We start from the raw sequence: 16002 nt of genomic DNA on the forward strand, positions 1-16002 counted from the left end.
CTATTTACGACCCGGAGCAGCGCTGTTCATTCAGAACCAGAGGGCCAACAGGAAAGGCTTCAATTCTTATATTCCAGTGTCCTAAAGTCATATATTTGCTCTCATTATAAGTTGTAATCTGTTGCTTCATTTAGCGAAAGTAAACAAATAGCATTTTCTGCTCAAAATGAAACGTTGCTCGCTCATAGCCGTCAAGTCTCCCGTTTTGGCCGGGAAACTACCGTATTTCACCCCTCTTTCCCGCCCTCCTCCCGTATCAGTATTTTCCCGTAAATGTCCCGTATTATTAAAAATAAAAACATTCTCGTGCCTCTCTAAACTGAATTCCGTCACTGGCCTCGCGAGAATTACCGCCAGCAGTAGCCAGGGCGGAGTATCTGGTCCGCGGTCCGTGTAGTGAACAGAAACAGTGCCTCGTTCGCCGCCCCCCCTCATTATAATGAATAAAGCCCCCCCCCAACAACGCGCATCATAAGAAGTAGCGGGCCGTGCGCCGCGCGCCCCCCCCCCGGTCGGCATCGGAAAATTTCCCTTATTTTCTCGACCAAAACTTGACTTTAACGCGTTAATTTGTTTAATTAGAAAGAAAGCATGAAAACGCTTTACTTTAGTTTTTATTTCGTGTCGTATTTCCGAGTAATGTCACTGTGGAACAGCGAGGGTCTCTCTCTCTCTCTCTCTCTCACACACACACACACACACAAGTGTTGTGTTGTGTTGTGTTGTGCGTCTTCTTATTAGTATGATATTTTAGCATGCCAATTAAGGACAATACGATAGCATATCGGCCATCGGCTGACTCTGACTTCTAAATATCGGCATCGGCTTTAGAAAAACCCGTATCGGTCGACCTCTACAGTTAATCTCTACTTTCCTAATGCTAATCGTGTAGTAAATGCTCCGAATTTTGCAGGCTTGCAAATGATTACTGTGGATGAATCGACTGGGAAGTCCGATGAATTGCAGGCCAAATGCTTGTATACATTCTGAGCTGTGGTGAAAGTGAGCCACCCCGGTCCCAAACTCTTAGTTCTCAGTTTGAAATGAGACAGTCGCCTTTTGTTCTCCCTTTGGCCACCAGTTTAACTTCCTGTGAAAGCAAAAAGGTCTCACAGGAAAAGACACTTTTCCCAGTGAAACTTCTGCTGCTGCTACTTCAAAAACTGCTTGCTTTTTTTGTTTCATATATTTTGTAGGTTAAACGCCTGCCAAGAAACCTGCTCCTGCTCGTGCTTCTCATCCACAGCGACGTGTTGTAGCCACTCAGATCCTTGTAATTATTACTGAACTCAGTTTGTTTGAATGCTAGCATGCAGCCCTGGAGTGACCAGTCCACTGGGCGTCTTTGTTCTATTCTCTTCGTAAAAAGATGAACAAAAACCTGTTACATTATTTGCATCTGTCGTCTTGTTTCTGGGTCGGAGATTCTACTCGATTGTGTTGGGAGTCTGGAGTGTCTCATGCCTTGTCTCCGTGTGTGGACGTACGAACAAGCAGCGAACAGAAGGGTTCGTGGGCTTCGCTCGGATGGAAGTGTTGGTTAGGGAGCAAACTGCTGGGTCACTCAGGACCAGGCAGCTGAGAGCCTGTGACCAGACGCCTCTTGGTAGGTCTTTCTTTTTAAAAAGCTGTAGCTGTGGTGAGCTGTTAGAAGCTCTTTCTGCATTTTGAAGTCACTAAGAGACGCAAAAGCATCTTTGCTACAACAAGACTCTTATTTTTGGAGGCTGAAAATACACTTTTTGGGTGAAGTATCCCTTTCATACACTTGCATGTCCTTTCTTTCCAGTGGAACCCTCCAGGATCTTTATGTCTCAGACATACGTGTTTGTCCAGCTACATCATGGACGGTGTGCAAGCAAAGCTAGCAGGCTTCTGCTTGTGTTCCATGCACAAATCCCACGTGTTGGGGAAACAGACAAAAAATGAGTCTGAGACATTCCTGTGACCTTTTGTGGGCTTCGTCGTGATATTAAACCAAGATACAGACACCAGACATCCATATATGGAGCGAAGTGGTCACGTTTCAGGTGGCTGGTGAGTTACACAACTTCAACCAACAAACAACAACTTCCCAATGGCTCAGGGGTTTTTGCTCCCACATTTTAGCTGACATGCATCTTCCTATTCACTGTCAGTTACTGTCCCTCAAGGCCGAGCACAGAGAGCCTGGAGGAGGACAAGGAGGCAGGGAGATGAAAATCCACATGCATTCCTTCTCTTGTTTGTCAGGGTCACCATGCAAGATGGAGACAGATGAGGCAGCAGGAACCTGTTCGCCCGCCCGCCGGGAAAACTCACGCACATACAGACAAATACACAGTGTCCTCATCTATCATGTCACCAGGGACTCATCTCTACCGAACCCGACAGGGCTGGTTGTTTGTCAGACAAGATGGAAGGGAGAACAACATTGTTTCTCAACACACCAGCATTCAGATGTTGGTTAATAAAATACAGAATTTGGGGTCATTGGGTTGGTTTGTACTGAACTTTATTTATGCCAACATCAAAGGATACAGGCGTACAAAGATCAACAGGTTCAGCTGGATTAAGAGAAGAATCAGAGGCTCCTTCATAGGTGGAGTGACGGGGCAGGTTTCCCCCTCCCAGCAGTCAACTATGAAAATATGCAGCTGTACTGTAAAATAAGCTTCCTAAACTAAAAGGCAACGAGCACCAGAGTTTGTTGCATCTCTCCATGATTGTTATTTCCCAGTCTCAGTTCTCCACAGTGAAGGTGATGGAGCAGTCCACAGTCTCAGGGCTGCAGCCTTCCGCAAAGGCAAACAGGAAGTACATCACCTTCCTTACCTTCGCTAGCTCGGCGATCCGCTCCCCGAACTCATGTGCATCGGCCTCGTAGCACTGAACGGATGCGTCGTAGGCGTCCCCTGGTGTTCTCCAGAAGGCCCCAACAGGCTCCAGAAGCTGACGGGTCATCAGGTTGGTGAGGTCGGGCGTCCAGAGCTGCGAGGTGGCCGTGATGGCGAGGCGCCCCATCTGGGCCAGCCGGACCGTCCAGTGGGAGAACCGGAGGGACTGTTTGGAGAAGTCCAGCCGGTACACAGCTTCATTTGGCTGCAGCAGGCGTTCGCCGTCCTGCCTCTTCTGGCCTCGCTGCTGCAGAGACTGAACCCGCAGGCGCATCACCTCCGTCAGCTGGGTGTCCAGCCGGAAGGGGAGCTCCAACTCAGTCGACATGAGTGGCTGGTACCAACTGCAAGGCTGGATGAGACTGACAGCTATAACGAAAGTGAACTTTACTCACTGTTACTCCTCTTCCTTCTTGTGTCCTCTCTCTCTCTGTCTCGCCCTCGCTCTCTCTCTCTCTGTCTCTCTCTCTCTCTCTCGCTGCAGCATCATTAGGGCGGATCTTACAAGTGCAGAGATACCTGGCAACAAGATCTAATGACATTTGCAGCCACAGCACAGGGTTTACCCTCGGGGAGGTGTGCTTAGCGCTGTTTGTCTCATGTTTTTGTTTGGTGACAGATCCCTGACTCTAATAGATGACATCAAGTGTAGCAAACTCCCAGAGGTAGCGAGAGCTGAGGCAGAAGAAATGTAAACACCCAGACTGTTTTGCTGGAGTTAGGAAGTCCCTTTCATGATGGTGTTCTTCTCAGGTTAGGGGGAGGAGAACGGAGTCGGGGAAAGCCTCGTTATCAACGTGCAGCAGGGCAAGCCTGGCGATTCTGGTCACCCGTAAGGCCACTTAGCTACGAGTTGCTGCAGAGCCACGCCGAGCAGAATGAAAGGTGAGATAGGGAGAGCCCTTGCTCTCTCACTACCCACAGTGCAGAGTCAGAGAGAGGAAGCAATAGCTGGATGAAGTGAGAGAGAGAACCTCCCGAAGGACTACAAAATGACTCTGAGGTTTCTGTGGTGCAGTGTTTTTTTCTTCCTCCTCCTCCTCTTGTAAAAGAGCTGTCTCACATGGCTGGTCGTCCTCAGAGGCCAGATTCTCCCTCTCAGCAGAGTGTCACCTCCTGCAGTGAGGTTTGACTGTTGCTTGCTTATGGCACCTTGACGTCTCTGAGGACGGCAGCCGCATGGCTGTCGCTTGATTTACAGTTTCATTGTGTTGTGCTCATGCGAGCGGAGGCTTCCCCGTGGTGAACAGCCCTTCTTTCATTCCTCCGGGTTAGTAGGACACAAAACTATCGGGGGATCGTTGGAGAGTAATTGTGAGCAATCGACTGCGCAGTCACAAGGAGAAACACTGTGATATTCACATAAAAACCGACAGACTGATGCACAACCTGAAAATTCCAGCACAGTTTGAGCAGCATTTTTGTTCTAATGCTCATAAAAAAAATCAGTAAAATAATCAGTTGCATCAGTTTTTAGGGCTGTGACCGTTTCATTCTCCATTCAGGGTGTTTTACACGGAGCGGCCAGTGTGAAAGGGGCCACGCCAGACCCTGCTCACTCCCCAGAGGAGAGCAAAGCCATTCCCCAGAATCCTGCACTGCTCTTGAAGGGCCTGCTTGTATTTGGCGGCAGAGTCAATCCTCTTGCCCGTGTTTTGCGAGCAACCTTTTGAAGTTTACACTTGAGCTCAGTCGTCACCAAGCGGGCTGTCAGCGCCCATGAAATGGGTCACAACAGGATTATGGGAGGAATATTTTATAGAATAATTTATCTTTCCTTTTTAAAAAGGGTTCATATCAGTGTATCCAAGAAGAGACGAATACAAACACAGTCCAAGTCTCTGGGGAGGCGGAGCTACAACCTGCTTTACTGAAGGGTAAAAAATCTGCATGAGCCAGATGGATGAAGTCTTCACACAGAAGTGGCGTTGACTGCTGGATGTTGGTAGTCCATTGGATTGAGCATTTATGATTTTCTAGCCCGAAAGAAGAAAAGATGAAGTGAGATGCGGTTCCTGAAGTCAGCTCATCAGGGCCGCTCTGGTCAATGCAAAGATCAGATTGGTCGACGCCAGTGTGGGGCCTGAGAACATCTAGATTGGCCTTTCATGACCATTAAGCTATTTTTGAGTGTTTAGTGTGTTGACCTTGCTCATCGAAGTATGAACGCGAGCAGCACACACACACACACACACACACACACACTCTACAGTTGAAGGGTTGTAAGCTCTCACCCTATTACAGTTGGATTCATGACTGGGGGAGCCAAGGTGATGTATTTGTCCCCTAATCCTGAATGGATCAGCTGTTACAAGTGGGGACGCTGTCCGGCTTTCCTGCACTCTGTCCTCCTTCCTCCATCCTCCTCCTCCTCTTCATCCTCTCCTGGCACCCTCTTCTCATTGGGCAGGTCATTCCCGACTGGAAGGAGCAGGAGTGGGATACAGAGAAGCCAGACTCATACGCTGGGATTTTCCACTTCCGCTTCTGGCGCTTTGGCGAGTGGGTGGACGTTGTGATCGACGATCGGCTCCCGACGGTGGACAACCAGCTGGTCTACTGCCACTCCAACGACAGCAATGAGTTCTGGAGCGCTCTGGTGGAGAAGGCTTATGCCAAGTTAGTATCAGTCTCAGCAAATATCTCCATGCTAACTTGCTAAAAAGTTTGTGAAATGCAAAGAGACGGTGGGGGGGGGGGGGGGGGGTGTGAGTCCGTAGAGTTCCAACTTTCAGTTCTCCTCCTCATCCATCAGGGTCTACGGCTGCTACGAGGCTCTGGATGGTGGGAACACAGCTGATGCACTGGTGGACTTCACGGGGGGTGTTTCTGAGCCCGTGGACCTGCTGGAGGGTCAGATGGCTACGGACGAGGTGGCCCGGAACCAGCTGTTTGAGAGGGTCCTCAAAGTCCACAACAGAGACGGCCTTATCAGCTGCTCCATCAGGGTAAGCTCGGACACCTTATAATCCGTCCCTGACTGATTAGGGTAGCAGGAATTGGAACGTCCAAACGTCCTCAGCGCTGTTGTAGGCGTCTGGACTCGGGAGTTCCCTGGACGCCTGAAAACATCCACCACTTCTTAGTAGCATCTTTAATTCACATTCTACAGAAACTTGGGCCCTGCTGCTGCATTCAGGACAGTTTGGAAGTGGGTTCTTGTTCAGCATGTCAAGTTTATGTATCTGTGATTGTAGCAAATATGAGGGATTAAACAGCTGTTTTGGTGTTAACTAGTTGTACAGTGCAGTGCCCCCCCTTCATTTATCCTCCTGCATGAATGCAAATCCCAAGGTTACTGGACTTAGGACTTCCGGCTTGTCTTGAATGCAGCATATGACTTGAATGTCAGCCTCTGTCAGGTGATACTGATGCCGTGTGGCTGCCGAGCATGAATTTATGGAGAAGTGCGCGCAACAGAAGATACAAGAACTTTCAAAGATGTATGATGTAACTCAGGAAGACATGGGCTCGTCGGGGAATTACAGATAAGTTCAAAAGTCTTCACTCAAACGAGGTTTACATGACAAGTTTCTTGTTTTGACCAGCATGTGGGGTTCGTCAGGGCTAAACCCTCCGGTCGCCCACTAGTGGGCGCTGACAACCGAGTGAACTAGAAAAAAGTATTCAAACAAATGTAAAGGACCGAAAGTCTGTGAACTCTCATGCTCCACATGTGGCTCATGACTGCTCACAAATAGCAGGTGAATTCAGAAGCACCTGAAGCAGGTTGTGGATCCCCAATCTTCCCCTTCAACTGTTTTCCCTGCCCTTGACGTCTTTGAGTGCCTGTACCAACCTTGCAGCTCCTACGCAGTCGTCCACAGTCCTAGTTGGGTTTCTCCTTTTATCTTGAAGTTTACTAAACGGTTGTGTGCTCTAATGGTTGACTCAAATGGAGCACGTTCTTCTTGGCTTGTTTGGAATTCAAGCATTTTAGGTCTCATGTCACTGTCACGGTCATGAGTTCGCCTCCAGTCTCTCTTCAGTCTGATGTTCCTGCTGGGTCAGAACGCACCTTTGTTTTCTTAATATTCATGACTCCATGAATCTTAAGGCTTTGCATTTTCATTTTCACACTCTTCAGAGCCTGTCACGCAGTGGTCCAGCCAGGTCCTAAACATCCAACAGAGAGTAAAGAATGTTTGTGTCATTGTCAGATTCACAGTAGCATCCCACTTTGTTCCGCTGTGTTCCAGGCAACCACGGTGGAGGACATGGAGGCGCGGCTGGACTGTGGCCTGGTCAAAGGCCACGCCTACGCTGTGACGGACGTGCGGAAAGTGCGGCTTGGTCATGGACTGCTGGCCTTCTTCAAATCAGAGAAGCTGCACATGATCCGCATGAGGAACCCCTGGGGAGAGAAGGAGTGGAGCGGTCCTTGGAGTGACAGGTAATCATGGCAGCGGCTTGTCCGTGTGTACCGGTAGAGAAATCTGAGCATTGGGGAGGTCACGGGTCCCCTTCCAGGGCTGATAAATGTGAGATTCCATGGGCGCGTAGACTTGCACATTTACCAGTTTTCACCCAGTGGAAGAGGCATTTACATCACTTTTGAATGTTTCGTCATGAAGGGTTATAACCTTTATAACGCCTCTCATGAAATTTAACATCCAAGGCTGAGGTGGTCATCAGGCCTGAAGAAGCCATTTGTCATGATTCACATTTCAATGCAAAGTGAAACTATAATGGAGCGATACTTCAGGGTACCTCTGCAGCACCACAGTACTTCATCGAGAATGGATTGCCTGTAGCAAATATTACACCTCCTGTAATTTGGAAATTGCGCTGATGTTGTATCGTATACATGTAATATTTCAAGAATATTTTGGTGACTTGGTCAGCCGGAGTGTTGATATGACACTAATGTGCTCCTGCAGTTGGATGCTCCATATGTAATTAAACCGGGTGCCATTTCCCTGCACCCCTCCCAACACAGTCGGCCAGAATTGACCTTCCAGGCCCAACGTCCCAGTAAGGCAAGTTTTCTGCAAGTGGTCGACCCCTCCAGAGGATGAGTCTTTTTATTGTGCTCTCCCCAGAGGACTGTTTCATTCCAGATTTATTTCTGGTTCCTGCTGCTGCTCCTGCCACATTACACCTCTTAGGGAAATAAGGAAGCCTGACATGAAGTTGCTCCCTCGACGTCTCTCTGTCGTTGAATTGTTAGTTACCAGACTGGGAAACAAACAGGGAGGTGGTAAAGCCAGATCATAGATTCTGAATAATTGATAGGATGGGAAGAGGGAAAGATGTTATTAAAGAGATGTGAGTCATCTCTCTTCTTTCTCAATCATTCCCTCGCTGAATAATTTATCCAGGGTTTGATGGAACCTGTTTCTGTGGAAGGAGTCTGACAGTCTGTTGATGTGGACGTTTGTCAGTGAATCATCAACAGACGTGAACACTGACCCAACGCATCAGGTGTGATTCCCACTGACGGACACACATAAGCAGGTTTAACTGGCCGTGAGGGATAAACACGGACATGAGAAAACCTTGTTGGTTTATTGTTGTTGTTCAGACATTCAAAGCTACACGTTTATATTTTCATGCATTTTACGTTCAAAATACCAAGTTCCTCCACAAGTCTAATACCTGAAGGTTTGACTGCCTAACGAGCAGGAAACGCTCCCTCAGCACTGGCTCACGTTAGCCACATTAGCCACATTAGCCACATTAGCCACAGCTCCTGGTGATGTCAAAGAAAGTGAGAGTGTTTTTGGGACGTCGGTGAAAGGTTGATCTATTATCTGTTCCCTCACCTGATTCTCTAAGTACATGTTCAGAGAACGTTATCAGACTTTTAGGAAGAACTTTGGGGGAAAATGTAAAACTTCTGCCAAAAATGAATTCCCATCCTGTGAGGTTCTTCTGCAATGGAAGTTGTTCACTGCTCCAGGAAATGGGACGGGCTGCAGACGTGACTTGGCGAGGGGGCTAGAGGTTCAGCTGCTAGCAGGGAATCTTGTGAATGAACGACGTACGGTTGAAAAACTGTGAATATATGAAGAAAGTTTTTTCATAGCTGGATTATGTAGTTCAGCCGACATCACACATATTGCGTCCGTGGCGGCCTGAGGACCCTGACAAGCAGACAGTGGAGAGATGGAAAACTACAGAGTCATCGTCAGTCGCTGCTCGCTTTGTTTTGATGGAAATGATTTCCTTTAGTTTCATTATTTCGTATCTCAAACCAGGATTTTGGTCAAATCAGTCTGAGGCACACAGACGCCTGACCACCGCCGTCCGGGTGGCGACTGAGAGTTCACATGCTGATAGAAATGCACAAAGGGAGATATTTGGAGTTTAGCTCTCCATCAGCCTCTGCTGACATGACCCAGCCCCCCCCCCCCTCGCTAATTTCCTCCTCATCTGCAAACCTCTTGTGTGACCTCATAAACTCTGTGGCGACATCCGTTATTGTCATTGCCATGACAGTTGGGCCTTGGGGGTTAGTTTATGATGACTTCATTGTGTTGAGAGCTGTGGAAATGCAAGTGATCACAAATGTATTGATACAAATATTAAACACAGCGAAAGCAGCAGTTTAAAACAGGGAAGCTTCGACTGGAATATCAGCAAATATCACTTTCACAACTGAAGTCGTGAATCAGAAGGATTCTGACAGATCAGGTCCACAATCGCCGCTTGTCTCACATAAAAGCCTGGTTCCCTCTGCAGTGCAGGTAAATAAGGTGTTTGCTGTCATGTGATTTCTTTGCTGCAGTTCGGAGGAGTGGAACAAGGTGAGCAAGAGTGAGAGAGAAAAGCTGGGCGTCACCGTGCAGGATGATGGCGAGTTCTGGTGAGAAGCACAACTGTGCAGCCGTGATGTTCCCTCCCTTGTTAGACTGACAGTGTGCTGATGCTGGCATGGAAACAATGCATGCATGTGTCTGACTGATCAGTGCTGTGGTGCTTGAGCTGATGCTAAGATACACAGCAGCTGGCCGGCGCCTCAGGACACACGGGGGCAGCACGTCAATCTCAGTCCGTAGAGACGAATGTGTTCTTCCTGACTGTCACGCCATTCCTTCAGAGGGGCTTTTCCACTTAAACATGGACGTTTTTCATAACAGTGGAAATTTACATAGATTTGGTTTGTGTGTGTGTGTGTGTGTGTGCGCGCGCACTCCCAGTCAGAAGTGTGGACCCACCCTCTCATTCAATGTTTCCTCTTTGTTTCTGCTACTTGCTACATTCTAGTTCCATCCTGAAGACATCAAATCTCTGAAGCAGATCAATGGAATCATGGAGCAAAGACAGAATTGTTCAGAACTGTAAACCTGTTTTATATTCTAGCTCCTCAAAGTCGCCTCCCTCTGCTTCGCTGCAGCGCTGCAAACCCTCGTCCTTCTCTCAGGGAGCGTCATGATGTCATCACCTGAAATGGTGTCCCCTTGTCAGGGTTCATTGATTGGTCTGATGAGTCCACATTTGAGATCTTTGGTTCCACCGCCGTGTCTTTGTGGGACACAGAAAAGGTGGAGGGACGTCTCTACATGCATGGTTGCCAGCGTGAAGCATGGAGGAGGAGGTGTGATGGGGGGGCTTTACTGGTGACACTGGTGAGGATTCACTCAAGCTGAAGGCCCACTGAACCAACATGGCTGCCACAGCGTCCTGCAGCAACACGCCATCCCATCCCATCTGTGTTTAGTTGGACCCTCATGATGTTTCAGCAGGACGACGACCCAAACACACCTCCAGGCTGTGTGAGGGCTACTTGACCAAGAAGGAGAGTGATGGAGGGCGGCCCAGGTGACCTGGCCTCCAGTCACCTGACCTGAACCCAGTCCAGATGTTTGGGATGAGATGGAGCGCAGAGTGAAGGCCAAAGGACCAACAAGTGCTCAGCACCTCTGGAACTCCTTCAAGACTGTTGGAGAACCGTTTCAGGTGATGACCTCATGAAGCTCAAGGAGAGAACGCCAAGAGTGAGCAGAGCAGGAGTCAGAGGGAGGCTGTTGAGAAGAACCTAGAACGTAGAACCTGTTGGAGTTCTTTCATGATTTGATGACTACAGAATTCCAGATGTGTTCATTGATAGTTTTGATGCCTTCAGGGAGAACCGACAATGAAAACAGTCATGAAAATAAAGAGGAACCAGTAAATGAGGAGGCGTGGCCACACTTCTGACTGGTCGTGTGTACACTCGTGCATATAAATGTATACAAATGGAGGGCAGAAAACTCACCTGGTCTGAACCCAAAAGATCTTGATCACTCCCTGGTGGATGCTTGCAGAATAGCCCATAAAATCATGTTAGCGGACGGAACTGGCACCTGAAAATAAATGTTCCTCCGAGATCATTTCTGTAAGTTGGGTTGTTCACCTTGATGTTTCAACTTTTCAACAGTTTTCTGGTTTTAATCAAAATGTTGAGAAATTACAAGGGGGTGTGACAACATGGTTGACAGCTCCTCTGAGGGAAGTGCTGGTGGTTTCTGTTCCAAACAGAAAATATATTTATATAGAAATATCCTTAATGGAAGTGTTACTACATGTTTTTTAGAAGACCAAAGCATATGTTGAACAACTTTCCCATCAAATCTTTGAGGGAGCCCGGTTCCCTGACGAACTGGTTGAACTGCACGTTTCAGTTCTAGCCTGTTTATCTCCTTTAATCTCTCGTTTATTTGTTGATTTTCTATGAAAATGATCTCGTGATGATGTTGACAGGATCACATTCCTTACCAGCACCTAGAGATCCTGGTTTCCCGTGTTTCTGGTCCCGTGATACCTGGTTGCCGTCGTCCTCTTTTAAGCTTCTCCCACTAGTTGGCTTCTCCCCTCTCTGCTCCTCCTCCTGCAGGATGACCTTTGACGACTTCTGCCAGTACTTTACTGACCTGATCCTGTGCCGTCTCATCAACACTTCCTACCTGAGCATCCACAAAACCTGGGAGGAGGAGGTGATGAGAGGCTCCTGGACACATCGCCAGGACCCCCTCCGCAACCGATCAGGAGGCTGCATCAATCACAAGGCCACATTCCTGCAGAACCCTCAGGTGAGTCCAGGTAGACGTGTGTGTGTGTGTGTGTGTGTGTGTGTGTGTCTGAGAGTGAGAGAGACCAGTTTTAGGTTTATATGAATTCCCTCTTTTCTCTCTGCAGTACGTGTTTGATGTGAAGAAGGTGGAGGACGAGGTGCTGATCTGCTTACAGCAGAAGGAGAAGAGAGCGACGCCAAAAGAAGGAAAAGGGGAAAACCTCGCCATTGGCTTTGACATTCACCGGGTACAAACTCACAGACACAGCTGCCACACTCACATCGTTGTTCATGTAGTTTTTGAACCAGTGGCTCCTCTTCCAGGTGGAGCTAAATCGGAAGTATCGTATGCACTCAGCCCAGCAGAAAGTAGCAGGCTCCATCTACATCAACTCACGCTGCGTCTTCCTCAGGAAGGAGCTGAAGGAGGGCCGTTATGTCATTATCCCCACAACCTTTGACCCTGGGCAGCAGGGCGACTTCCTGCTCCGAGTCTTCACTGATGTGCCTTCAGACTGCAAGTAAATCCAGTCTTGTCCATCACATGTGAATGTCCCACTGAGCCCATCGTGTTACATTTTGACTTTCCTGAATGATTGATCTGCATAGAAATATCTCATCTTATCAATCCCCACCTCAGCTGAGAACCCCATGTGCCGATAAACTGTAGCTCTACTACAGCACACGGCTTATTCTTTTAAGAAGGGGGAAAAATGGAAGACACCTGTTGAAAGAAAAGGCGACGTTGTCCTGGTTACTGCACTCGTGCTTCCTCTGGTTGGTGTGCCAACTGTTGGAAATAGCGTGATGTGCTAAAGCCGCGGTGAAACCCCTCACTGGCAGGTGAAAAGATGCAGTTGACAGCTCCACATGTGACGGAGGAAGGGTGGTGTGGTCAGTCTGTCCTCCTCAAGGCTGCAGATGGGGCGGAGTCACAACCGGGACAGCTCAGTGTGGTGAATTGGCGTTGTACGATCGGGAGAGAGGTGGGGAAAAAAATAGAAGGCCATGACCAAAAGTAAGGAAAGCAACTGAGACGAAAGATTAGATGTTAGTGTAGAGAACAGGATCGGTCAGACTCTCCCCACGCATCTCCTTCTGTGGATGTTGAGGACAGAAACCCAATGAAGTGAATGAATGACTTGATGCGATAACTTGATAGCGTTGAGGGTCCTCGACTCTCTGCGCTCACGGGTATCTAATTAAAGCAAAAACAAGAGTGTAGTCGGCTGCAACTAACAAGCCCACGATGTGATCACGTCGTAGGGAGCTGACTCTGGATGAGCCGCCTCAGACATGTTGGACGGGGATGTGTGGCTACCCTCAGCTGGTCACTCAGGTCCATGTACTGACCGCTGAGGGTCTGCAGGGACAGGACTCCAACGGAGGTAAGACCACAACACACAGACCCGTCTGCTGCTATCACATTTGAATTTTATTGTGGCCAAACATATCTCACTGAAAAGTTACTTTCACTGTAGACCTCAAGCCTTTCTGACTTCCCACCTGTGTTAGTTCATACTCTGAAATATCAGATTTACCCCCAACTCACTGCCCCGCCAGTGGAAGGACGAGTTGTGCGTCCTGTTTAGACTGAAGGTGAATGTCTTTGCACTGTCACTTATTGAAAACAGGAGGTGTTGTATGCAGTCAGGCTGCATCTCCTTTGAACTCTGTTAGCGTGATATCAATGAATCCAACCGCCACAAAGCTCTGCTGCCTTGATCCCAACAGGAGAAACTTAATGCTTCCACCAGCTTCGTCCTCTTGTCCTGGTCGTGACAGCCCCCTCTGGTCAAACACCCCCACCGTGCTAAGCTCAGTTCAGATTATTGAGTTATTAAAACACGTGACAGTGGAACTCCTGGTGAAATCAGTGCATGTGGCGCTCTCAGGCTGCGCGCCTTCCTCCGATGTTGTTTACTGATTAGATCTTCTTGTCCTCTTTGAGGTCAGAAATGTTCGCATCCTCCACACTTTGATTTCACTTCCTTCTGAGGGATGAGATTGAGTGGTGAATTACAGTAATTCAGTAAAATGAAGTTCAAGCCACTCTGAAAGCACGCAGATATCTGAGCGTAGCTCGACTGGGTTAGAGGTGAGTGACCTCACGCTCACACAGGGACGTCTGACCGATGGCCGTGTGCTACTTTTGTTCTCGAACTTGAACAGTTATGAATTCAGATGGACAAAATGCAAACACACTCCACAGCAGATGCACACGCTTGATTTATCGGTTTTAAAGAGTATCAACTGTTTTTCCTGTGGACACTAAATGTTGTTGAAGTATCTGATCAAGCGGCCTAACGATGGTGTTCCACGTAGTGACTGAGAGACTTGTGCCCTCAGCGGTCGACCCCTACGTGATCATCACCTGTGAAGGAGAGAGAGTTCGTTCTCCCGTTCATAAGGACACACGGTGCCCCAACTTTGACATCAAGGGCCTGTTCTATCGCAAGAAACCCAAGGACGGCATCCACATTGAGGTGAGCTGTCCCTCCGGCACTGCATGTGGACCTGAACCAGCTCCGATCTTGACAGTGGGCTCTGTGGGAGGTCCAGACAAGACGTATGAGACTGAACTTCACAGCTCCAGATGTTGCAGGTCTCCAGATTGTCTTTAGGGCCTTTACACGAATTTAGAATAAAGCCAGGTGAGCAGACGTGAAAGAGCGCTCGTCATCACAACTAAAGGTGTCTTAAAAATAGCGCTGGTCTAGAACAACTCTCTGAAAGAGAATCGTGAGCAAGCTTATCTGAGACAGCAGCGATAAAAATCCCTCCGTCCACCAGACTGATAGGTCAAGCAGACCCAGGATCTGTGGGACAGATGAGAGGCGGAGAGGGAAGGGCGGACTGATAGAATTTACTTTTCAGTTTGTTGATCAAATGCTTTGAACAAAAAGACGCATTCTTGATCTGTGCTGTCGAGGCCGTGAGTTGGATTTCTGTGCTCGTTGTCTGTTGTGGATTTTCGCTCCAGCGTGGACGGTGGCGTCGCAGCCTGCGAGAGGAACTGACACCTTGTGTTCTTGCTCTTTATCGAAAGTGTGATGCCCCTGGTGGCCACCTGAGACAAGTACCGTCGGTAATTACTGTGCTCCTGTGGTGCGCCTCGCCCTGGAGCATTCACACCTCACATCTTTGGTCATCTGTACATTTGGTCCATCTGTCATCATCACGTACGTGGGCGGAGTCTCGCTCCACCTGACATTGGTTGTTGATGCTGTACGATGGACGTCATTCCGGCGGATCCTTGGTCTCATTTCTCGTTTGGTTAGTTTCTTCTGAGGGGCGACGATGGTGTAACACAACGTCCTGTAACTGTCAGAATGTCTGAACCATCCAAAAATATCTTTCTCACTCTGCAAACAAACCCCCAAATCTCAGTTCGAGCCGGGCTGAGACCGCCTCTTGCTCAGGTTGGGTTTGTGGCCGTGATGATTCAGATTCTCATCGTCCCTCGGTACCTTCTAGAATGATGTTTCCCCCTCCAGTTTCCTGCCATTGTGTCCTTGTTCACACGGTACAACCAGAGAACCGATCAGTTACAGGCTCAATATCAGGCAAGCAGGGGGAGCCAGAGTGCTCGCGGGGAATCATTGGGATTTCGACATGTCAGTGCCTTGCCTCAATCAAGCCTGTCAAATGGCATCATGTGAATCCTGTTGAGTGACGGTTTGGTGAAAGTCGGCTTCATAGTTGTTGCCAGCAGCACCGTCCTCTCACTGAAGCAAATCCACTTGTAAGTTTGTGAGGAGAACAAACTCCTCCTGGTGCGAGTCACAGCCCTGCAGTCATGTTTGCGTCTCCGTGCTCTTCTCGTTCACGCCTCCACGACACCGTCCTTTCTCTTTAACGACCTCTTTCCAGCGCTGATGGTGGTGCGTATAGAAACAGCTGCCCGCTCTGTGGCCTCCAGGGTGGCCCGAACTTTGTCCCTCAGAGGGCCAAGCTACACGTTGGGCCGCGGGCCAGAAGCCAACTCTTACTGCAATGTTAGGACGGCGTCACGTTTTCTTACTTGACTTGTGATAAACTGACCTCCTGCACAAAGAGACAAACATTGGAATCCTACTTAGAGTATTCAAAGAGTATTTGTACCTCATAAATAGACATGGCATTATGTGG

The 16002-nt window shown here is 48.5% G+C and overlaps 2 protein-coding genes across 4 annotated transcripts in view; one reads left to right on the top strand and one right to left on the bottom strand.

Moving 5' to 3' along the window:
- The window catches only part of capn5b (calpain 5b), a 41325-nt gene that overhangs the window by 18190 nt on the left and 7133 nt on the right, over positions 1 to 16002 (top strand). For all 3 annotated transcript variants that reach the window (XM_086225957.1, XM_086225959.1, XM_086225958.1), the window contains exons 5-13: positions 5287 to 5495; positions 5632 to 5824; positions 7076 to 7269; positions 9607 to 9684; positions 11695 to 11890; positions 11997 to 12119; positions 12196 to 12392; positions 13138 to 13259; positions 14221 to 14357. In XM_086225957.1, the coding sequence (XP_086082083.1) occupies positions 5287 to 5495; positions 5632 to 5824; positions 7076 to 7269; positions 9607 to 9684; positions 11695 to 11890; positions 11997 to 12119; positions 12196 to 12392; positions 13138 to 13259; positions 14221 to 14357 (1449 nt within the window). The remainder of the gene's footprint in view (positions 1 to 5286; positions 5496 to 5631; positions 5825 to 7075; positions 7270 to 9606; positions 9685 to 11694; positions 11891 to 11996; positions 12120 to 12195; positions 12393 to 13137; positions 13260 to 14220; positions 14358 to 16002) is intronic.
- On the bottom strand, positions 2722 to 3266 carry ompb (olfactory marker protein b). Its single transcript, XM_086225966.1, has one exon. The coding sequence runs from the start codon at positions 3202 to 3204 to the stop codon at positions 2722 to 2724; it is 483 nt and encodes a 160-aa protein (XP_086082092.1). The 5' UTR covers positions 3205 to 3266.

The sequence above is a fragment of the Aulostomus chinensis genome, chromosome 15 (genome assembly GCF_037954235.1).
Source record: "Aulostomus chinensis isolate RoL2024-O1b breed Wild chromosome 15, RoL_Achi_v1.0, whole genome shotgun sequence".
In the NCBI taxonomy this organism is placed as follows: Eukaryota; Metazoa; Chordata; class Actinopteri; order Syngnathiformes; family Aulostomidae; genus Aulostomus; species Aulostomus chinensis.